General features: G+C 42.0%; 1 protein-coding gene across 2 annotated transcripts in view; it reads left to right on the top strand.

The window, feature by feature from the left end:
• Nucleotides 1-24048, top strand: part of tyw1 (tRNA-yW synthesizing protein 1 homolog (S. cerevisiae)) — a 221105-nt gene that overhangs the window by 131837 nt on the left and 65220 nt on the right. For both annotated transcript variants that reach the window (XM_034168561.1, XM_034168560.1), the window contains exons 11-13: nt 3968-4077; nt 7743-7920; nt 16543-16678. In XM_034168561.1, coding sequence (XP_034024452.1) covers nt 3968-4077; nt 7743-7920; nt 16543-16678 — 424 coding nt within the window. The remainder of the gene's footprint in view (nt 1-3967; nt 4078-7742; nt 7921-16542; nt 16679-24048) is intronic.

The following is a 24048-nucleotide window of genomic DNA, read 5'->3' as shown; positions in this document are numbered from 1 at the left end:
CCCGAGTCACACTAACTGTCAGAATGCTCGTAGCACGGGCCGGGGCGGAGGATTAGCAGCAATCTTCCATTCCAGCTTATTAATTAATCAAAAACCCAGACAGAGCTTTAATTCATTTGAAAGCTTGACTCTTAGTCTTGTCCATCCAAATTGGAAGTCCCAAAAACCAGTTTTATTTGTTATTATCTATCGTCCACCTGGTCGTTACTGTGAGTTTCTCTGTGAATTTTCAGACCTTTTGTCTGACTTAGTGCTTAGCTCAGATAAGATAATTATAGTGGGCGATTTTAACATCCACACAGATGCTGAGAATGACAGCCTCAACACTGCATTTAATCTATTATTAGACTCTATTGGCTTTGCTCAAAAAGTAAATGAGTCCACCCACCACTTTAATCATATCTTAGATCTTGTTCTGACTTATGGTATGGAAATAGAAGACTTAACAATATTCCCTGAAAACTCCCTTCTGTCTGATCATTTCTTAATAACATTTACATTTACTCTGATGGACTACCCAGCAGTGGGGAATAAGTTTCATTACACTAGAAGTCTTTCAGAAAGCGCTGTAACTAGGTTTAAGGATATGATTCCTTCTTTATGTTCTCTAATGCCATATACCAACACAGTGCAGAGTAGCTACCTAAACTCTGTAAGTGAGATAGAGTATCTCGTCAATAGTTTTACATCCTCATTGAAGACAACTTTGGATGCTGTAGCTCCTCTAAAAAAGAGAGCTTTAAATCAGAAGTGCCTGACTCCGTGGTATAACTCACAAACTCGTAGCTTAAAGCAGATAACCCGTAAGTTGGAGAGGAAATGGCGTCTCACTAATTTAGAAGATCTTCACTTAGCCTGGAAAAAGAGTCTGTTGCTCTATAAAAAAGCCCTCCGTAAAGCTAGGACATCTTTCTACTCATCACTAATTGAAGAAAATAAGAACAACCCCAGGTTTCTTTTCAGCACTGTAGCCAGGCTGACAAAGAGTCAGAGCTCTATTGAGCTGAGTATTCCATTAACTTTAACTAGTAATGACTTCATGACTTTCTTTGCTAACAAAATTTTAACTGTTAGAGAAAAAATTACTCATAACCATCCCAAAGACGTATCGTTATCTTTGGCTGCTTTCAGTGATGCCGGTATTTGGTTAGACTCTTTCTCTCCGATTGTTCTGTCTGAGTTATTTTCATTAGTTACTTCATCCAAACCATCAACATGTTTATTAGACCCCATTCCTACCAGGCTGCTCAAGGAAGCCCTACCATTATTTAATGCTTCGATCTTAAATATGATCAATCTATCTTTGTTAGTTGGCTATGTACCATAGGTGGCAGTAATTAAACCATTACTTAAAAAGCCATCACTTGACCCAGCTATCTTAGCTAATTATAGGCCAATCTCCAACCTTCCTTTTCTCTCAAAAATTCTTGAAAGGGTAGTTGTAAAACAGCTAACTGATCATCTGCAGAGGAATGGTCTATTTGAAGAGTTTCAGTCAGGTTTTAGAATTCATCATAGTACAGAAACAGCATTAGTGAAGGTTACAAATGATCTTCTTATGGCCTCGGACAGTGGACTCATCTCTGTGCTTGTTCTGTTAGACCTCAGTGCTGCTTTTGATACTGTTGACCATAAAATTTTATTACAGAGATTAGAGCATGCCATAGGTATTAAAGGCACTGCGCTGCGGTGGTTTGAATCATATTTGTCTAATAGATTACAATTTGTTCATGTAAATGGGGAATCTTCTTCACAGACTAAAGTTAATTATGGAGTTCCACAAGGTTCTGTGCTAGGACCAATTTTATTCACTTTATACATGCTTCCCTTTGGCAGTATTATTAGACGGTATTGCTTACATTTTCATTGTTACGCAGCTGATACCCAGCTTTATCTATCCATGAAGCCAGAGGACACACGCCAATTAGCTAAACTGCAGGATTGTCTTACAGACATAAAGACATGGATGACCTCTAATTTCCTGCTTTTAAACTCAGATAAAACTGAAGTTATTGTACTTGGCCACACAAATCTTAGAAACATGGTGTCTAACCAGATCCTTACTCTGGATGGCATTACCCTGACCTCTAGTAATACTGTGAGAAATCTTGGAGTCATTTTTGATCAGGATATGTCATTCAAAGCGCATATTAAACAAATATGTAGGACTGCTTTTTTGCATTTACGCAATATCTCTAAAATCAGAAAGGTCTTGTCTCAGAGTGATGCTGAAAAACTAATTCATGCATTTATTTCCTCTAGGCTGGACTATTGTAATTCATTATTATCAGGTTGTCCTAAAAGTTCCCTAAAAAGCCTTCAGTTAATTCAAAATGCTGCAGCTAGAGTACTGACGGGGACTAGAAGGAGAGAGCATATCTCACCCATATTGGCCTCTCTTCATTGGCTTCCTGTTAATTCTAGAATAGAATTTAAAATTCTTCTTCTTACTTATAAGGTTTTGAATAATCAGGTCCCATCTTATCTTAGGGACCTCGTAGTACCATATCACCCCAATAGAGCGCTTCGCTCTCAGACTGCAGGCTTACTTGTAGTTCCTAGGGTTTGTAAGAGTAGAATGGGAGGAAGAGCCTTCAGCTTTCAGGCTCCTCTCCTGTGGAACCAGCTCCCAATTCAGATCAGGGAGACAGACACCCTCTCTACTTTTAAGATTAGGCTTAAAACTTTCCTTTTTGCTAAAGCTTATAGTTAGGGCTGGATCAGGTGACCCTGAACCATCCCTTAGTTATGCTGCTATAGACGTAGACTGCTGGGGGGTTCCCATGATGCTTCTTTCTCTTTTTGCTCTGTATGCACCACTCTGCATTTAATCATTAGTGATCGATCTCTGCTCCCCTCCACAGCATGTCTTTTTCCTGGTTCTCTCGCTCAGCCCCAACCAGTCCCAGCAGAAGACTGCCCCTCCCTGAGCCTGGTTCTGCTGGAGGTTTCTTCCTGTTAAAAGGGAGTTTTTCCTTCCCACTGTCGCCAAGTGCTTGCTCACAGGGGGTCGTTTTGACCGTTGGGGTTTTACATAATTATTGTATGGCCTTGCCTTACAATATAAAGCGCCTTGGGGCAACTGTTTGTTGTGATTTGGCGCTATATAAAAAAATTGATTGATTGATTGATTGATTGATTAAAGTGACTAACTGGGACTCATGTCTTGTTGCAGTCAAGAAATGAGAATCGTCTTCCGTGCCATTGGCACAGGTCCAAACGCTGCACGGCTCTCTGCCGAGACAGAGTCCGGTGGGAATTAATAACTTCAAAATGAATTGCGGCTTTAAATGAAATAGCACCTCTTTCCAAACACTGTAATACAGACAATAAACTACAATCGACTAAAACGTTTTTTCCTCTCAAAATGAGACGTCCTGCATTCTTTATGAATTACATCCTGACGTGCAGCACAGCCGGCTGTAAGAGCACAGTTCAGATGCATGGAAAGACATTCATGCCAATAATGTCTGAAGCAAAATACTTTTGACAAAAACTACAGATTTCGTTCATTTCTATTTATGTCCAGAGATCAAGGATCCACCATGTAGTGTTTATTATGTCCAGAGTTTAAGGATCCAGTGACCAGTTTCATATTTATTTACTTTTAAGACTCAATAAAATGTTGTTGACATAGAAAACCTGTATAGCCTACTTTTAGTACACAGAAAATTCCCGAGAGGTATCGATAAGGGAATCTATAAGGAATTGGATCGATAAGCGGAATCGATATTGATAATATCTAATCAATACCCATCCCTACTCAGGTTACAGGGAGCCAATATCCATGAGAAATATGTGCTGAAAATCACCTAATTTCATTTAATCCATTGATTCAAAATATTTGAAGGCTGTTTTTGTCATCGAAAGTATATTCACTTTGTCATTTAACATTGTGACAGTTGTCATTTTTATTGTTGCACATCTGCTCTTATTTGGTCATCTGGTTATGTGTATACACCAACAGACATCACACCAACCCTGTGGGCACAGAGTGGCGCTGGAAGATGGACCCTGCTGAGAAAATCCTGAAGGATGCCTTAGAGAACCACCAGAACATGATTTGGCAGTTTCGAGGTTGGCAAGTGATTGATGCAAAGTGTGTTTTGCTCCCACCCCAAACTCATACAACGTCTGTAACACAATTTCTCTGTCTTTTGCCATCTGTTCAGCTCTTTATGCACTCATCAATCTATTATGACATTGAATGCATGCCATAAATTTACGCCTATTTGTTGAAACTAAGACAAGTAGCACAGCGGACACTACAACATCTTTGATCATTCATTCAACATCAAATCATGTCCCTCAGTTTATGCATCCTGACCTCATGTAACCTTCTGTGTAATGAAGCAGAGTGAAGAGCAAAATGCTGATTTGTTATCTGCCGTTTTGTTTTGGCCCCTGTTGGTAATGCCTCATTAGTCACTTCTGACACATTCACACTATTTTATTTTCCCACCTGGAGCTTCGTTGAGTCTGTTTTATCAGAATTTTGTTTTATTTCAGCATGTTTTTTTTACAGTACAATGTGTGTTTGGACATTCATTGGGGTTCTATAAGTATTTTAAGAGGAATTCTTTTATTCCTTTGAAACAAAAGCACAAATTTGTTTTGGCTTATGCATGCTCACTTTTTTTTTCCTTTTTTTCTCCCTTTTTTTTTTGCATTTATGCACTCCTTACAATACAAATTGATGCTGTAGTGCATAAAATTAGGTTTTGTGTTGTGCTTTTGATTCTGATGCCATGTATCACTGCATTCACCAGACCATGAAACTGCCCTCAGTCCTATGTCAACGACACAGGTCCAACTCCAACTCACAAAAGTAACCAACTCATAAAAGTAAACAGCTACAACCCAAAACCACAAAAGGCTGAGACCATGCAGTGATCTTTCCATTTACTTCGACTTCTATTTCATTGCAGACCATATGAACCCAGATATTTCCTGTACTGTGTGGTCCACTTTATTTCATTTGAGGCCCGCAACACATTCCAAAAAAAGTTGGAACATGAAAGCATTGTTGCCGTTTGTTCTAAGAACACTTCAAATATGTTTTGACATTGAGGATATCAAGCGATGAAGCATGTCGTGTCTTTTTGTCCCATTCTTCTGTTCTTTCTCCAAACACGTCTGTAGGTGTGCAACAGTTTTGGGTTGTCGTTGCATTTTTGTTTTTGTTTCAGAATTCTTCATGTATTTTCTCTCAGGTCAGGGCTGCAGCCAGGCCAGTCTAATATCTGTACCCTTTTCATCGCAGCCTTGCCTTTGTATATGCAGAATGTGGCTTTGCATTGTGGAAAAATGCATGGACATCCCTGGAAAAGATGTCTTGAAGGGAGCATATGTTGGTCTAAAATCTCAGTGTACTTGTCTTCATTAGTGCTTCCATCACAGAAGTGTGAATTACTTTTTTCCAAGGGCACTGACACAACCCTATATCATGACTGACCCTGGCAGCAACAGTCTGGATGGTCATTTTCATTCATTTCTTCTTAAAAATAAAAATAAAAAGCTGGAATACAAGATTCAGCTGACCACAATACATGTTTTTACTGTGTGATGGACCAACTCAGATGCCTCAAAGCCCAGAGAAGTCAATGCTACTCCTGGACAAGGTGAACATGAGGCCTCTTTTTTGCAGAGTAGTGCTGTCTGAGGGATCAAAGGTCACAGGTGTTCACCTTAGACTTGTGCCATTGCCCTTTACACACTGACATTTCTCCAGATTCCTTGAATCGTTTCATACTATGAACTGTAGAGGGAGAAATTTGTAAGTCCCTTCTAATCTTTCTTTGAGGAACATTGTTTTTAAACCTTTCAATAATTTGGTCACGCATTTGCTGACAAATTGGAGATCCTGTGCCCATCTTTTCTTCTCAAAGACTCAGCTTTTTTGGATACTGCTTTTGTACCATATCATAGTTATATTCTCCAAATTAATATTACAATGTGGTGACATCACCAGTTTGAAATAGAATCATTGTTTGTTTTTTTTATTTTAATTAGGACAGAGAGGCTGTTTTCACCTAACTTTCTCTGTGTCAAGCATGTATGTCTTGATTTATTTGAGATTTTATGTCCTTAGCCTTACACTCTCTATAATTAGAATCATTGTTACTTTTTAGGGATGTGAATTTTACAACTCACGATTCAATTCGATTCCGATTCTTGGGGTGACGATTCAATTCAGAATCGATTTTTGATTGAAAGAGCTCTGAGAAATAGTTATATTACTTAAAAAAAGTTTATGTTTAAGAAAATGGAGCTTTACAAGGTTAATCAAGTGATTCTAAAGATGTAAACTTATTTATCTGCTTTGCTCGTTCAGAGTTGGCTGGCAGTTTAGCGAAGCGCTTTTCAGTAGTTGGCAGATACCGCTGCTCCGCTTCTTTTAGCTCCGGGTGATGGCGTCGCATGTGGGCTTGCGGATTTGAAGTGTTTCCAAAGTACTTGACTTTCATTTTGCAGATTTTGCACACTGCGTAAGTCATGTCAAGCTCCTTCTTACGCAGCAAATAATAAAATCCAGAATGCGCCCACACATTTGCCTTCAGCAAAGACCGTGCTGACTGAATTAGCTCTTTGTTTGCCATGCTAAGCTGCAGCTCACAAATGTTTGAAATACGCTGGACCCTCCCCTCGCAGGGACGCTGTAGTACAGAGGCTGTTGCCTGACAAACAGTACACTCAGCGAGTAAGGATGAAAATGTTTTAAAAAATGCTTTTTAAAAATCGATTCTTGGATATTTTGGATCGATTCAGAATCTTAATAAATAAGCATCGCAATTCGGACATTGATTTTTCCTGGCACCCCTATTACTTTCATGAAAACTAAAACGGTCAGATTGTTTCCTGTTTTTGAACACAAGACTGTGTTGTGGGGTTCTGGATAGTTTTGTTGATACATTTATTATTTGTAGCAGGTATTGGTACTAGCTGTAGTTGTCTTGACTGTCTCTTTTAAATTTCAGAATAATTTTTATTTTCTTTTTTACAGCATTCATCCCTTATACTTGAGGATCTTTGTCCTTCTGTTTCAGTATGACATTTGAACTTGTGCTAAGAAAATTATCACATGCGTCTGCAGTCTGTGCTGGTAGAACCTCTAAGAACTGTCAGCTGTACATTCCAAGACTACCCACTGCAAAGGAAGAGGACAGACTGAGCTCTGAACCTGACTTCCAAAGAATGACCCTTTTAGATGTATTCAGCAAGTCTTTAATGACTCATTCCTCCTCTCCTCCCCTCTCGTGTAATTGCTTGGGTCAGGTTGACCTCACTTCAAAGCCTGACCTCTTGCTATTTCACAGTTTTATTACTCTGCAATCGCAGAATTTTGATGTATACTTCAATGTGAGAGTTCATCCATGATCCATTTTCAATACTCTTAATCCAGTTAAGTGTTACGGGGGCTGGAGCCTATCCCAGCAGGCAAGGTGCACCCTGTCACTGGACCACATATAGACAGACCCACATCTACGGATGTGGGTGGAAGCCAGAGCACCCAGAGAGAACCCATGCAAACACTGGGGAGAACATGCAAACTCTAAACTTCCACCAGGTGGGAATCAAACCCACAACCTTCTTGCTGTGAGGCAACAGTGCTAACCACTAATCCACTGTGCTGCCTCAATGTGTGAGTCCTTTTAGTCTATTTTAGGAAAATACAGAGGAAGTCAAAGGTGGGGTGTGCTTCAATATCACCTTTATTTAGCCAGTGATCTTTCTTCCTGCAGGTGTCCCTGGAGTGAAACCAGAGCGGTTTGAGGAGGGCTTGGCTGTCAGACACTGTGCCCTTTCTTTGGTGGGTGAGCCAATCATGTATCCTGAAATCAACACCTTCATTCGCCTCCTGCACTCCCACCGCATTTCCACCTTCCTGGTCACCAATGCTCAATTCCCTGATGAAATCAGGTAGAGAGTCAAAGCTTCTCATATTTTAGATTGTTTGCATTTGTCCAACAAATGTGTCTGAGCAGTTAAAATATTGATTCAGTCTTTCTTTCTTTTCTTTTTTTTAACAAGTCCTGGATATACTTCGATGCCAGCCCAGTGTACTTTAAAGAATCTGTTCATCCAGCTTACAAAAAACATGCAGATTTGGGATTTGATGGTCATTTATTGTCACAGTCCAGTATTGAATCTGTATACTTTCTCATTCCTTGCTGACCTTATTTACGCTACTTCAGCTTCAGTAGAATGTTCAAAATGCCTTAAGTTAAAGGCTGAATTTTTATCTTTAGTTAAACTTTGGTTCTTTGGTTCCAAGGTTGTTACAGCCGGGGTGGTAGTGGGGGCCAGCTCCCACTACCGAAAAATCTCTCCCATATGACGTGCGTGTCAAATAGCGTCTGGCAACCAAGTCCAGCTTCTGGCCTGCTTGTGTGGCTTAGCTTCTTAGCCCAGCGGAACTGCTGCTACTGACAGTCGAAGGGGTGAAGGCGGTCTCTGGTGCCTCAAAACCAGTTGCTTTGGGTAGATGGAACTCGTCAGCCAAGGAAGGCAGTTCGTCTTGGAGAAGGAAACTCTGATCTTAAACCTCCGCTGCCTTGCAGCTATATCCAGTCTCAGACAAGGCTTTCAAGAGTAAACCTTGAGGAACAATCCAGAGTTGGAGTCCCTAAGCTGGTCTGTTGCTGAAATGCAGCACTTTCTCAGCCATGCCTGCGATGCTGCCGGTGCCAAACTGCACTGGCTTCTGCCCTTCCTTTGGACCACAGTGACAGCACGGAGAGGGGGGGACCTGCTGCTTGGGCAACAGCGGATCTTCCATATTCACCTGCCCAGGCTATGTGGCTCCACTGGAGAGGACATTCCAGCGTCATCGCAAGATGCCGGCACAACATGAGAATTGGCAGTTTACCGGTTATAAGCTCATCTGTTTGGTGAAGGAAACGGGTCACTTGTGACAGTGGGAGGGATCATCGCATCTCATTAGACAGCTACCGCCCGCCTCAAGCTGGGCAACCCCCAGCCAGTAAGATGCTGTCTCGCCATGGCCTGCTTGCTCCACTAGGTGCGTGGTGCAAGCAGCTTAGAGTAAACCTCCAAAGGCAGGCCACAAATTCTGCACCAGACAACAAGCTGCCAACACTGGGAATACAAGAGGCATGTATGATGGCATCAAGAAGGCAACAAGCCCATCCACCTCCACCAAGTCTACTCCACTCAAGTCAAAGACAGGCAAAGTCATCACAGACCGGGGAAGCAGCTGCAACGCTGGGTTGAGTATTATCTTGAGCTGTACACATCCCAGAACATTGTCACAGTCACAGCCCTCGAGGATATCCCAGACACGCCACCAAGCATGGAAGAGCTTGGAAAAGCCATTGACTGCCTTGCTAGTGGGAAGGCCCCAGGGAGTAACAGCATCCCATCAAAAGTCTTAAAGTTGTACAATCAACATCAACAACAGGAGGAAATGGACCCAGAATGCAAGGCAGTGGACACAAGAAATAAGGTGCAAAAAAGGCAGGTGTTTAATGATCCAAAATTCAGAAGCAGTAGTGATAACAAATATGACTCAGAGATCAAAGTCTAATAATTCCATAATAGTGCAAAGCATCTTAGTTGGGACAAAAGCTAGAATAACAAAGATCAACAGTTCAAAAACTGAGCCAAGTGTCACTTACACCACAGGGCTTTCAAATGCTAGAAGATTCAGAGGCAGAGTAAACAGGAGACACAAGGAATCAGAACAAACCGACCAGCAACTGGAACAAACAAAAAAGTAACTTAAATACTTGCTCACTAATTGATTACATGAGGGCGGGGCAGAATGAGCAAAGTGAAAGTAACACAATCAAATTACAAGTGACCCTAATAACAAAATAACTGTGAAACCTAAAACAAATGCACAAAAACAATAAACAACGAGAGGAAATCAAAAACATAGATACAAAAAGGTGCAACACATAGTGTGTGGGAGAGGCAGGCCCTTTCCGCGAGCACCTGCCAAACGCGTGTGCAATCCTGAATCACAGAGCACGACCATGGATCAGGAACTAACAGATAATAGAAAACAGTAATACAAGAAGATCAAAATGAACGAGAAGATCAAAGTGAAACAGAATGAGGGGAAATCACACCCGCTCACAGAGGGCGGAGCCCACCGACAAAAACACTGACACCTGCCATGCACACCGCATCAGAGACGGACTACGACAGGACAGTGCAGCCAAGGACGACAGTAACAACATTCATGCATTCCCACATGCACACAAATACTGGCACCTGCTGGGAGACTCAGACACAACAACACAGCCTCACTCATTCACAATCGTACATGCCTACCAGACCCACGCTAACCTTGGCATGGTGTCGCACGTCCACGCGTGCCAGACACCACATCCATCCACACTCACACAAAATTAAGACACACACGCACTCACACCAAGCTCTGACACGCACACACAGATGGAAAGACAAGTGCACATAGAAATAAAAAGAGACGTTGGACAGGAACCACAGAAACAGAACCCCAACATAAAGAGTGGGAAACCCACGCTGCTAAAACACCTGCACAATCTTTTCTGCCTCTGCTGGGACACATTCCCCAGGACATGCACAATGCAAGCATCGTCACCCTGTATAAGAACAAAGGAGACAGAAGCAAATGCAATAATTATCGAGGCATCTCCCTTCTCAGCACTATTGGCCTTTGCCCGTGTTACCGTAGCGCGTCTACAGACGTTGACGTCGCATCCCAGAGCCCCAGTTCGGCTTTCGAGCTGGGAGATCTACCATAGACATGATCTTTTCAATACACCAGCTGCAGGTGAAGTGTCAAGAGCAGCAAATGCCACCCTACATCACCTTCATAGACCTGACTAAGGCTTTCGACTTGGTCAGTCGAAGCGGACTCTTCAGGCTCCTGCAGAAGATCGGCTGTCCCCCAAAACTTCTCATAGTGGTTTCTTCATTCCATGAGAACATGCACAGCACAATTTTCTTCAATGGCGCGACATCAGAGGCCTTCCCAGTTAGCAGTAGGGTGAAACAGGGCTGTGTCCTTGCTCCGGCGCTCTTCAGAATCTTCTTCTCCATGTTCCTCCAGTACGCCTTGAAGGAATGAGGCGAGAGAGTGTACATTCACACCAGGGCTGATGGCAAGCTCTTCAACCTCACCCGACTTCATGCCAAGACCAAGGTAGTGGAAGTACTCATCCGTGAGATGCTCTTTGCCAACGATGCAGCCTTGACATCACTTTCTGAAAACGGTCTGCAGCAGCTTGTTAGTCTCCTCTCTCATGCCTGCAAGGAGTTCGTACTGACCATCAGTATGAACAAGATAAACGTCTTGGTGCAGGGCACAGTTGCTCTCCCTAACATTGCTGTTGATGGGTACAGCCTGGAAGTTGTGGAGCACTTCACATACATTGAGTCAACTATCTCTAACTCACTCTCCATTGATGCAGAGATGAACAGCAGGATTGCGAAGGAGCAGCAGTTATGGCAAGACTAAGTCACAGAGTCTGGAACAACTCCAGCCTCACTGAGAAGACAAAACTGCGCGTCTATCAGACCTGTGTGCTCAGCTCACTCCTCTACAGTAGCGAGGCATGAGCAGCTTACACCAGACATGAGACAAAGCTCAACAGCTACCATCTGAGGTGCCTTAGACGAATTCTGCACATCGGATGGCAGGACAAGGTGCCCAACACAGAGATCTTGGAATGCACCAACATGAGCAGCATGTTCACCATTCTTGGCAAAAGGTGCTTTCGTTGACTTGGCCACATCAGGAGAAAGGATCCGGGCCTCATTCCTAAAGATCTACTGTATGGTGAGCTGGCAGAGGGCACTCATTTGGCTGGTTGACCACACCTGCGCTTCACGGATGTCTGCAAGAAGGACATGAAAATGTGCAGCATCAATGTCAACATGTGGGAGTAGTGTACAGAGGACCGTGCAGCCTGGCGCTGTACTGTCAGAACAGGTGCACAGAGGGCTGAGCAGGAGAGGAACCAAGGTCTTGCTGAGCAACGAGCTAGGAGGAAAGAGTGACAGTGGCAGTGTCAGCAGGCATCACAGTATACGTGCAACAAATGCAGCAGAGATTGTCACTCACGCATTGGGCTGAAGGTCATTTGCGCAGGTGCAGATAGAAGCAAACACAAAAATTTCCTGTATATTTGTACTGTCTACTGTGTTCAGCTTTTTTTATCTGTGTTAGTCAGCCCATTTTCTATGAATTTAATTCATAATTTGTATAAGATGACCAAGTGGAAAGGCCTATTTGTTATTACATTGTGTACTCTAAAATAAAATAAATTGCAGATGTTCAGCATGTTGGATTGTCTTGGCCCGATATCCCAGCGTGTGTGGTGACCCCCGACCACAAACGAGCCTGCAGCCTGTTGAATGTCACGTGTGGCCAATCAGAAAGCGAGGTGACGGACGCATGGAGCAGAATCCAAAATCAAACCGGCTGTTATGGTGCACCAGAAAGTCCGGTGGTCGCGCTGTCTCCACTCCTTTAAACAGTGCCTTTTCTTTTTCTTTTTGTATCATTGTTTTTTCTTTGTTAGAATCATTGGTGGTTTGGATCAGCAATTTCAGTTAAATATATCATATAGCAGACAAACAGTGATATTTGAGAAGTGAAAAGAAGTTCATAGGATTTACAGGAAGTGTGCAATAATTCTTTAAAAAAATTAGGCAGGTGTATAAATTTGGGCACCCCGACAGAAAAAAATAGATCAGTATTTAGTAGATCCTCCTTTTGCAGAAATAACAGCCTACAAAACGCTTCCTATAGCTTCCAATGAGAGTCTGGATTCTGGTTGAAGGTGTTTTGGACCATTCTTCTTTACAAAACATCTCAGGTTTGTTAGTTTCCGAGCATGGACAGCCCACTTAAAATCACACCACAGATTTTCAATAATATTCAGGTCTGGGGACTGAGATGGCCATTCCAGAATATTTCTGTGTAGGCTCTCAGTTGTCCAGGTGGTTTCCATAGTAGAGGCAAGAATTTTAGCTGAGGAAGTTTCTGCGATTTGAAGCAAAACGTCCTTGCGTCAAGCAACCCAGTCCAGTCGAATATTCAAGCTTCTCTACTATTCCAGAATGTTTCTGTGTAGGCTCTCAGTTGTCCAGGTGGTTTCCATAGTAGAGGCAAGAATTTTAGCTGAGGAAGTTTCTGCGATTTGAAGCGAAACGTCCTTGCGTCAAGCAACCCAGTCCAGTAGAAGATTCAAGCTTCTCTACTATTCGAGAATGTTGTACTTGTTCCTCTGCATGAATGCCTTAGTCGATTTTGAGCAGTGTTTAGGGTCATTGTCTTGTTGAAAGATCCAGCCTAGGCGCAGCTTCAACTTTGTCACTGATTCATGAACATTGTTCTCAAGAATCTGCTGATATTGATTGGAATCCATGTGACCCTCAACTTTAACAAGATTCCCAGCACTGGCTACTGTGGGAGACTGGCCCCTCAAGATCCTTGACCTCAGTCCCTCAGTCACCGCGTGTCCATTGATCCCAGGGAAGGTGGAACCAAAGAAGTCATGACACAAAAGAATCTGTTCAGCTTGCACCCTGCTTGATTTACCGTTCAGAACAGTTTTATTTAAAACAACATTGAGTAGTAAAATCAGTCTTACACAGAACTCTGTGGATCCTGTTCTCAGCCCTGACGTAGCCTTAGCTCTCAGCAGGAGATAAGAAGAAGAGTCCCCCATGCTGTCTATCATTCACTTAAATAACCTCCTCTAACAGTGATTCAGCTATTCTTGAGGCATTGTTTTGTTCCTTCCTCTCATTGGTCCAAGAGGTTGGTGAAAGCCGTCTGCTTCTATGTACAGGACAGGTCATGGCCACATGCTTCAGGCTTCCTCCCTTGTTCTTGTGAGAATCTGCAAATATGTGTGGGCATGAACACACTTCGCGAGATTATCCTTAGCCATAACATATATCTTAAATGTCAGCAGGCTAACATGCACAGGTGTGCCTGCAGTTCAACACTTAGTTCCACAGCAACAATATAGACGGGGTACATCTTGTCTAGATATTCCACTGATACCAAACAGGCCGCATAAGCAGTTACACTATTCCCACAATTAGGCCAAAGTAGGATGACGAGTACAGTATCTTCAGGACATAATGTGCTCTTACAAAGAAGCCCTAAATCTAATAAATGCATATTATACTAATATGAGTCTGAACATGTTCAGCTGGACAGTGCAAGCATACATGAGCACAATATGATCATAAAACAGTAGTTTTAGGATTATGGCAGAAACTTCACGCCATTATTCAAACGTCATCATAACAGAGTCAGGTCAAAACCATATACATTTTAATCATATTGACCGGATGATTTATTCTGGTTATTTCTGAAAGATAAGCGCAAGAATTAGTAGCAGAAAATGCAGTAATACTCTTCACCACACAGCCCCACAGCATGATGGAACCACCTCCAAATTTTACAGTAGCTAGCAAGTGTTTTTCTTGGAATGCTGTGTTCTTTTTCAGCCATACATACCACCCCTTGTTATGTCCAGATAACTCAGTTTTAGTTCCATCAGTCCACAGCACCTTATTCCAAAATGAAGCTGGATTGTCAAATGTGCTTTAGCATACCTCAAGTGACTCTGTGGCGTATACGCGGAAAAGGCTTCCTCTGCATTATAGGATCACACAGCATCTCTTTGTGCAAAGTGCACTGTATAGTTGAACGATGCACAGAGACACTGTCTGCAGCAAGATCATGTTGTAGGTTTTTGGAGCAGGTCTGTGGGTTGACTGAGCGTTCTCACCATCCGTCGCTTCAGCTTATCTGAGATTTTTCTTGGCCTGCCACTTCGGGCCTTAACTAGTACTATGCCTGCGGTCTTCCATTTCCTCACTATGTTCGTCACAGTGGAAACTGACAGCTGAAATCTCTGAGATAGCTTTTTGTATCCTTCTCCTGAACCATGATGTTGAACAATCTTTGTTTTCAGGTCATTTGAGAGTTGTTTAGAGGCTCCCATGTTGCCACTCATTAGAAGAGATGCAAAGAGGAGAAACATTTGCAAAGGGCCACCTTAAATACCCTTTCTCATGATTGGATTCACCTGTGTAAGGAGGTCAAGGGTCAGTGAGCTTACCAAACCAATTTTGTGTTCCAATAATTAGTGCTAAATGTATTCAAATCAATAAAATGACAAGCGTGCCCAAATTTATACACCTGCCAGATTTTGTTTAAATAATTATTGCGCACTGTCTGTAAATACTAGAAACTTCATTTCACTTCTCAAATATCAGTGTGATTGTCTGCTATATGATAAATTTAACTCAAATTTCTGATCCAGACAACCAATGATTTATAAAGGAAAATCATGAAAATTATCAGGAGTGCCCAAACTTTTGCATACAACGGTATCTCCGTATATTAACTTTGAATCCAATCCAATCCAACCCAGTTTATTTATAGAGCACATTTAAAAACAACAAAGTTGACCAAAGCGCTGTACAAAGACATAAAATAAATCAATAAATAAATAAATAATCACATGATAAATAACAGTGGCAACAATAAAAGTTTTTAAAACATGTAAAGTCACGTTTAATTTCGAGAGGTTTTGTGAGATTTCCTGCCTGACCTGGGAATGTTCATGTGTGAAACCTGTTCATGTATAGTGTGTTGTCTTTACCGTGTGGCTGCACACCACACACTGTACCACCAAAACTGTTAGATCTATGATTTGTTGGTCTCCGTGTGTGATCTCTCAGGTATTGAAAACCTACCGACATTTTTAAAATCTTGCCGTGTGAACCAGGTATAAAACGTCATAATTTCAGAAAAACTAGATTGACAAACTTTGCAGTCAGTTGAAAGACAAGCCTAGAGAGTACAAATACATGATTTTTACATAGTTATCATTGCTGGCTAATGACTTTCCACAATAGCTTAGTTAATTAGCCTGTAGCTTGATCAAAAAATAAATACTATGAATTCATTTGTGAGCATGTAATATATTGACTAAATTTGTTTGTGTCAATGTAATTGCCCTTCATGCCGTACAAATATTTGATCTCCATAAGAGACATGCCACAGTATTACTTTTCTTCATCAGTCCTTAGAAGCTTTTACACTTTTTCACATCTGTTCGCACTCACAGATTGTTATGTGTGAATATGTTAATGCCTGTGCTTCCTTTATAGTGATAAGAATCATCTTTTACTTTTTTTGTTTCTTATTTTTTCTTCACCCCTCATGCCTCTTCCTACACAGTGACTATGTAGCTTCTAAAACAATAGCATGAAACGTAGTCAGGACAGTTTCTGTAACTTACTGCATCAAGATGTTACAACGTCTCAATCATCGCATGGGAAAATCAGATAACCGTAAGTTGACTGAGGGATCAGTATTTGCCGATAGATCTCAGACTGAAGACTGCTAGCTCAAAGGAAGGCTGAAGGCCTTAGGACGGAGGATAAAGTCAAATTTAAGGAATCTTCAGAAGTATGCTTTTGTTTGCTGGTAATTTTTTAAAGTTCTTATTCTTTTGTTTGTGCGCATCCTTCAGGTTCACTTCTTCTTGTTTTCAGGAGCCTGGTTCCAGTTACCCAGTTGTATGTGAGTGTGGATGCCAGCACCAAAGAAAGTTTGAAGAGGATCGACCGACCACTTTTTAGGGACTTTTGGCCGCGGTTCCTGGACAGCCTCAAGGCCCTGGGAGAGAAGGTAAGCTGTGTGCTTTGCAAGGCTGCCTCCAGACAGGACGGCAGAGAGTCAGGCTTAACTGTGCTGATGCGCCGCTTAATGTGCAGTCTCAGTAAAGTCCAAAATAACATGGAAATCAGTGGGAGACATTGAAGAAATATTAATTCCCTGCAGTTACCAGGGCAACTATAGGTACAGTGGAATCCGTCAGTGTGTCTGCAAAATTACCGTGTGTTTTTAGTGAGTCATTGTGTTAACAAGGATGGACCACACACACAGATGTGCTGATGGCTGGAAGAATAATGACATAATGCTCTACAGTCAGCCTCCAACGCGATGCAACATTTAAGAAAAAAGGAAAAATTCCTGTCACTGCATCTGCCTAAAAAAATCTAATCAACTGTTCCTTGAACTGCGAGCTTCTTCTCTATGGAATGATAATAAAAATGTGCCATTTGGAGATATCCTGTTGACAAGCAGAAAGTGGATCTTCTTTGTGGAGATCACTGTGGTAGGTTTCATGTCTCAATTAGCATCCACAATCATTTTTTTCCCTCAAACTGAGGCTGCTATCGCTTTTATTATGACACACTTCATGTACTTAAGCCAAGACATTGTGAATGTATTTACAGTGTCTTCTGCCTTTTAACTCTACGTTCTAAATCTACAGTTTGCTTTTGAAGATAATTCCTGCAGTGTTTATAATTAAATGTAAAAGCAGTTCTGCCTTTGTTACGGCTTAATGTCATTAAAATTTTATTCATTTTATTTGTTTATTTATTTGTCTGTTTGTCTGTCTGTCTGTTAGCAAGATTACGTCAAAACCACTGCACGGATTTTGACTAAATTTTTAACACAGGTACATATTAGGCCATTATATTTTGGAGGTGATCTGGATCCAGAAACAGATTCTGGATCAAGTTTCACTTTATTTAGGCTTTGAAAGATTACATCAAAAGTACTTCACAGATTCTTACCATATTTTCACCACGGACACATATTAGGCCATGGAAAACTCCATAAAATGTTTGAGGTGATCCGGATTCTGGATCAAGATTTTCCTTTATATAGGCTTTGAAGGATTACATCAAAACTACATCACGGATTCTCACCAAATTTGCACCACAGATGGATATTAGGGCATGGAAGACTCCACTGAATTTTGGAGGTGATCCGGATTAGTGGACATCAGAAATCTCTGATTGCTCTTGTTTTCTCTAATTACCGAGTGTCATATTTCTTTCAGCTAATGTTACTGAGAAGTTTTTGGCTGTAACACAATCCATTGAGTCTGATTTCACATTTTGAAAGAACCATTGCAAAAAGATGAATATTAAAAGTGTATTTCTTTTAAACTTGTGAATTGCACCATACAGTCGTTTAAATTAAGTAACATTTTCAACTTAAAGGAATTGACTTTCTGTACTCCTGTTAAGCTAATGCCTCTGAAGAGCTGCTAAAAACTCTTGGCATGATTCACCCGAGAAACCGTAATCAGAGATGTCCCGTCTACTCCATTTGCATTTGTGATGACATTGTGGTGGTGTTAAATGCTGGAGATCATTTAAAACCTCCACCACTATGACCAGGTGGGAATGAAATGGATTTGTATTGATTCCTTTGAAATCTTGACCATTTTGTCTTCATCAGAGTTTATAATGTTACTGCCTCCACCATACCAAGGAACGATTCAGTGGTAGCTTGTTGCAGGGGAACATGTACACTCATTTATTGTTTCCTCTTACACAATACGTCACATTTTTGTACGTCACAAAACTTGCACCCCAGAGATGAAATACCAATAACACAGGGCAGCTGTTTATGGAATGTCATTAGTTAAGGTATAGTTAAGATTTACTTACTATCTAGTCAACTATTTCATTGAAGGTATTTGATACCAGGTCCATTAATGATGCACAGACATGGTACGTCACGATTTGTGTACATCACGCTCTATAGCGTTCCAGTTGTAACAGAACCAGCTCGGAACTATGCCATGAGTTAGTGTGCACTGTTGTTTGGTACACACAATACATCTTGGTTTGAGCACTTCAAGCAGTAGCAAACAATTCCAACAAATCTCTCTCAGTTGCTGTATGTCACATTTTGGTGTACGTCACATTTTTGTGTATCTCATACTGGACCGGAAATACGGACATGCCGTTGGAAGAGTATTGGTTTTAAGGAAGTAGACTTGTCAACGTGTGGTCCAAGAATCTTCAAAAATGCTTTTTTTTTTTTTTTTTTGCCCGCAGCAAGGTGATCTGAATGTTGATTCAGCTGTGTTTCCACACTGAGCAGGTATTGAGCTCTGCAACGTCACAGGTTAATACTCCCGACAGTACCCTTTAAAATGGTCTATTAGATTACATATTTCAAGGTACTTCATTTTCTACTGTAAGGTGGCCAGAATCTGTTCACATCCCCATGCTACGAGCCTACTGGGTGTTTCTGTTAGTACATAATGTTTCCACTGTGACTTTGGAAGCACTTTTAAAAAAGTACTTCCTGCAGCCTTGGAGACATTTTAGTAATCCCAGAGGAAGGTCCGTCACAACATACATTTACCAACTTCTGTAAACGCATTTTCTGCATCGTGCTTTACGTAAACACCAAAGTGATGCAAAAAGGTGCTTCGATGCACTGGTGAAACAACCTTAGAAAGAGGTGCAGGCCCTCTAAAGGGGCCATCTGTTACAGTGGGGCCATAAAGTATTTAGCCAGTCCCTGACTGTGCAAGTTCTCCTACTTAGAAAGATGAGAGAGGTCTGTAATTTTCATCATAGGTAAACTTCAACTATGAGAGACAAAATGAGAAAAAAAAATCCAGGCAATCACATTGTAGGATTTTTTTAAGAATTTATTTGGTGGAAAATAAGTATTTGGTCAATAACAAAAGTTCAACTCAATACTTTGTAACATAATCTTTGTTGGCAGTGACAGAGGTCAAACGTTTCCTGTAAGTCTTCACCAGGTTTGCACACACTGTAGCTGGTATTTTGGCCCATTCCTCCATGCAGATCTCCTCTAGAACAGTGATGTTTTGGGGCTGTCACTGGGCAACATGGACTTTCAACTTCCTCCACATATTGTCTATGGGATTGAGGTCTGGAGACTGGCTAGGCCACTCCAGGACCTTGAAATGCTTTTTACAGAGCAACTTCTCCGTTGCCCGAGCGGTGTGTTTGGGATCCTTGTCATGCTGGAAGACCCAGCCACGTTGCATTTTCAATGCTCTCACTGATGGAAGGAGGTTTTGGCTTAAAATCTCATGATACATGGTCCTGTTCATTCTTCCCTTAACACGGATCAGTCGACCTGTCCCCTTTGCAGAAAAACAGCCCCAAAGCATGATCTTTCCATGCTTTAAATGTGTGCTGCAAAGAAGGTACTGTTCTACAGATTTCCCAACAATGAGCACGAAAACAAAGCAGTTTGCAAGAATGAGGCAAATAGGACACCTTGGATTCCCAAAATGTACTCAAGCATCTCCAGTGTACACTTTAGTGGTATGTTTATAAGGTTAATTTTTTTGAAAAAAGTTCACCTTTTTGCTTTTCAAAAGAAGCAAAAATGATAAATGCCTCAATCAACATGACATTAAACCAGGTTAAATGCATTAAGCAAAAAAATATTTCTTCTCTAACTATGTATGAAAATGAAAGAGTGATACAAGATTAACAAGGGGATGCCAAAATGTAGCTTACTGTAACACTGCTAATGACATTAAATGACTAAAATTTACCATGGCATTTCTTAATCTTTGTTGCCAATAGGTTAGGCCTTTACAGGTCCAATGTTAGTGGCAGATATTCCCCTGATGTTTTTTTTTGTCCACCTGCTTAGCTTTTTCACACTGACAGGACCTAAACAAAGTATTCCTTCCAGCTCTTTATCACTGGCTCGAAACAGTGGAATTTTCAGGTCTCAGCAGTAAATTCTCTGTGTGAATTGAGGGATAAATTGCAGTTATTTGCAGTTCTTCCTGGAGCCATTCCACTCCTGTTCCCACTGCAGAGAAAACACAGCTGACTGAAATATGGTACAAAGCAGGTCCTGTCACTTTTCTGTGAAAGAGCATACTGTTGTAGTTTAAAATCATATTTCAGTCAGATTTGTTGTTTCATTTCGTCTTTGCAGTTAGCATGCTGGCTTCATGGTTAGCACTGTTGCCTCACAGCGAGAAGGTTGTGGGTTCAATTCCCGCCTGTGGCCTTTCTCTGTGGAGTTTGCATGTTCTTCCCGTGTTTGCGTGGCCTTCCTCTGGGTGCTCCAGTTTCCTCCCACACATTTGGTTTAGGTGGATGGGAAACTTTAAATTGTCCGTAGGTGTGTGAGTGGGTGTGCCTATGTTTGTTTGTCTGTTTGTAGCCCTGTGACAGACTGGTGTCCTGTCCTGGGTGTACCCTGCCTCACGCTCTATGACTGCTGGGATAGGCTGCAGCCCCCCGCGACCCTTAATTGGACTGAGGAGTTGAAGGTGTGTGTGTGTGTGTGTGTGTGTGTGTGTGTGTGTGTGTGTGTGTGTGTGTGTGTGTGTGTGTGTGTGTGTGTGTGTGTGTGTGTGTGTGTGTGTGTGTGTGTGTGTGTGTGTGTGAGAGACCCTGTGACAGACTGGCATCCTGTCTAGGGTGTACCCTGCATCACGCCCTGTGACTGCTGTAATAGGCTCCAGCCCCCCCCCCCCCCCCTTAATTGGAGGAAGCAGGTATGGATGGATGGATTTCTTCTTTGCACCTTGCCTGGATAAAGTAGACAAGGCGCCTCTCCAGGATCCATCACCTTATCATTTATTTAGTAGAGAGGCTTTTGTGTCCCTATGAACCTGAGAGCTGTGTTGTCTAGAGCCTTTGTGCTCCTGGTAGGGTCTCCCATGGCAGTTTGGGTTCAGGCAAGGGGTCAGACTAAGAACAGTTTACAAAAACTCCGTGGACAAACGAGTCAGAGGGAATGTGATACAGCCTGGAGGAAGTCCAGAACCCCTATCTGGAGCCATGTCAGGATGGAGGGCCCATCATCAAACATCTGATGGCTGGGCTTGCCACTGAGCCTGGCAGGGCTCAGCCCAAAGAGGCAACATCGGCTTTTTAGCTCCACCCTATGTGTTCACCACCTGCAGGGTAAACTACTGGTGTTGTGTACACTGTCCCATGTGTGGCAGTGAAAGTTGAGGACCTCAATGGACCAGACCCAGATGGCAGAAGCTAGCTCTGGGGGTGTGAGCCATCATTTCACTGTGGGGGAAGGAGCCAGAGCTTGTGCGGGAGGTGGCACACTACCACTCACCTCCATACCTCTAATTTTCCAGAACCACTCTCCTTGATAGGGGTTGGACCTTATTCTTCTCTGGAGTTGCACAGGATGTGAGGCACTGGGCGGTTGTTGGGATATGATCTCCCGGCTGAGCGCCACTGTATTGGAGTTTACCCTGGTAGATGAGAGGGTTGCCTCCCTGCACTTTCGGGTTGTGGGAGGAAAAAATCTGACCGTTGTTTGTGCGTATGCACCGCACAGCAGTTTGCAGTATTCAGCCTCCTTGAAGTCCCTGGCTGGAGTCCTGCATGAGGCTCCAGTGGGTGAACCCATTGTTCTGCTAGGGGACTTCAGTGCACATGTGGGCAATGACAGAGACACCTGGAGAGGCGTGATTGGGAGAAATGGCCTATAGGGGTGGGTAGTGAGGACCGGTTCTTTTCGAGTATCGTTAAGAAATGATTCGATCCACTGATATCAGTCATTTGCCTAACGATTACCTTATTGGTCCTTCAGAGCAGCCGTTGTTTTTGAGGGTGTTTGTCTGGAAAATGATCATATCTCTACATTGATTACAGACCCTGCAGCGGCTCTGTAATCAACCGCTTCTGCAGTGCGACACCACTTTGAAGCGTGAACCAATGAAGCAATGCTTCGATCCACTGTGTAGCGCATGGCCTCGATTCACCCTAATTAAATAAATACATTAATGCTGTCTCAACAAAAACCTGAGTTTTGAACTGCAGATAAAGACTGTGCTCACTCTCAGTTGAGAAATTCCTAAGTCATCTGGTGATCTTCACATAAGCTTGGAGACATCCCCCATGGGCCAACTTTGGGATTCACAGCAGAAACAGAATGGTAAATCAAAATTCTCCAAAGGGGAGCCCTTGCCTTTTTAACGGTTAAATTTCGGTCACTATGAATTACATGACAGTATGATGGCTTCACGTCAGAATCTGAGCTTCTCCAGGCCAGGAGAACCCAAATTATATGACCTCACGCCAAGGCCAGACCCTCTCAAAACTGCAAGACGATATCCCTTCCACAACACATGGCCATAAAACGTTGTCTTGATAACAGCTATTATCCTTAGGTCTAAGTGAAGAAAGACATTCTTTTAAAATAAAAGAATTGCATCAGTTTATTTTATTCATATATAAAAAGTTCTAATGTTGCTTGTATTGATTAATCATACGAAAAGCTTTGCATATAATCATTCTATTTTATTGACGTATTTAAGTGTGATCATTCTGCATTATCAACATGTTGATGGTGAAGTATTCTGTTTATCCAAAGGATTTGTTTAAGTGACGATTAATAATGTGCATCCATTTGAGTGTCTTAGAACAATAGTATAACAAAATAATTAATGTGTTTAAATAGTTGAATCATTTGGGTCTGCCCTGTGAAGACATGAAGTTTTCTGTGAGATTACACACCCTAAATGGAGTTTGGTGGCGTCAGTACCCCTTAAAAAGTTAGAACAGAGCGCTGCTAACGCCTTCTCGCCCCTTCTCTCGTCCCTTCTCTCATCCCTCTCTCTTCTCTTTTGGCTCTTCCAGCTTCCTCTTCTCTCTTCCTTTCTTAAATGCTTTTTATTTTTAGGTCAACAAGGCCCCATGCTGAGCTAAGCTAAGCTAGCTAAAGCTACCACGTGGCTTATTCATTCAACCATTCATCCTTTATTCTTCAAAAAACTTAAAGTTTTAACGTGACGCTCTAAGGTGCATAAAGTCTTTTGAATTTTTAAGAGAACTTCTGAGCTAACTTTTCAAAATAATAGCGAAATTACATGAAAGCGACTTTTCCTTTTTAAAATTTTCTAATGTTTTTAAAGTTTTAACTTGTTCCTAAATTCACAAATAATTTTTATCTGGCTCCAACAAACTTTTTTAAAGCTGCCAGAAACCATTTTCAATAAACACCTTCCACCTCTGGGTTCCTGCAAGCTGACGACAGTGCTGATTTCAAACCATCAGCCAACCTGTCGGTAAAGCCAGCCACAAGCCTTTGGGATCGCCTGGGGAGACTGCTGAGTTAACCCCTTGACCCAAGTGAGCTCAACGGACGGACGGATCCCTTTGAACCACCTCTTCAATGTGTCAGCTAAGTGACCCAGTTAAAGGTTCCAGGAA

The sequence above is a fragment of the Thalassophryne amazonica genome, chromosome 4 (genome assembly GCF_902500255.1).
Source record: "Thalassophryne amazonica chromosome 4, fThaAma1.1, whole genome shotgun sequence".
NCBI lineage: Eukaryota > Metazoa > Chordata > Actinopteri > Batrachoidiformes > Batrachoididae > Thalassophryne > Thalassophryne amazonica.
Note: the sequence above shows the minus strand (reverse complement) of the source record. Positions and strands in the feature narration are given on the sequence as shown.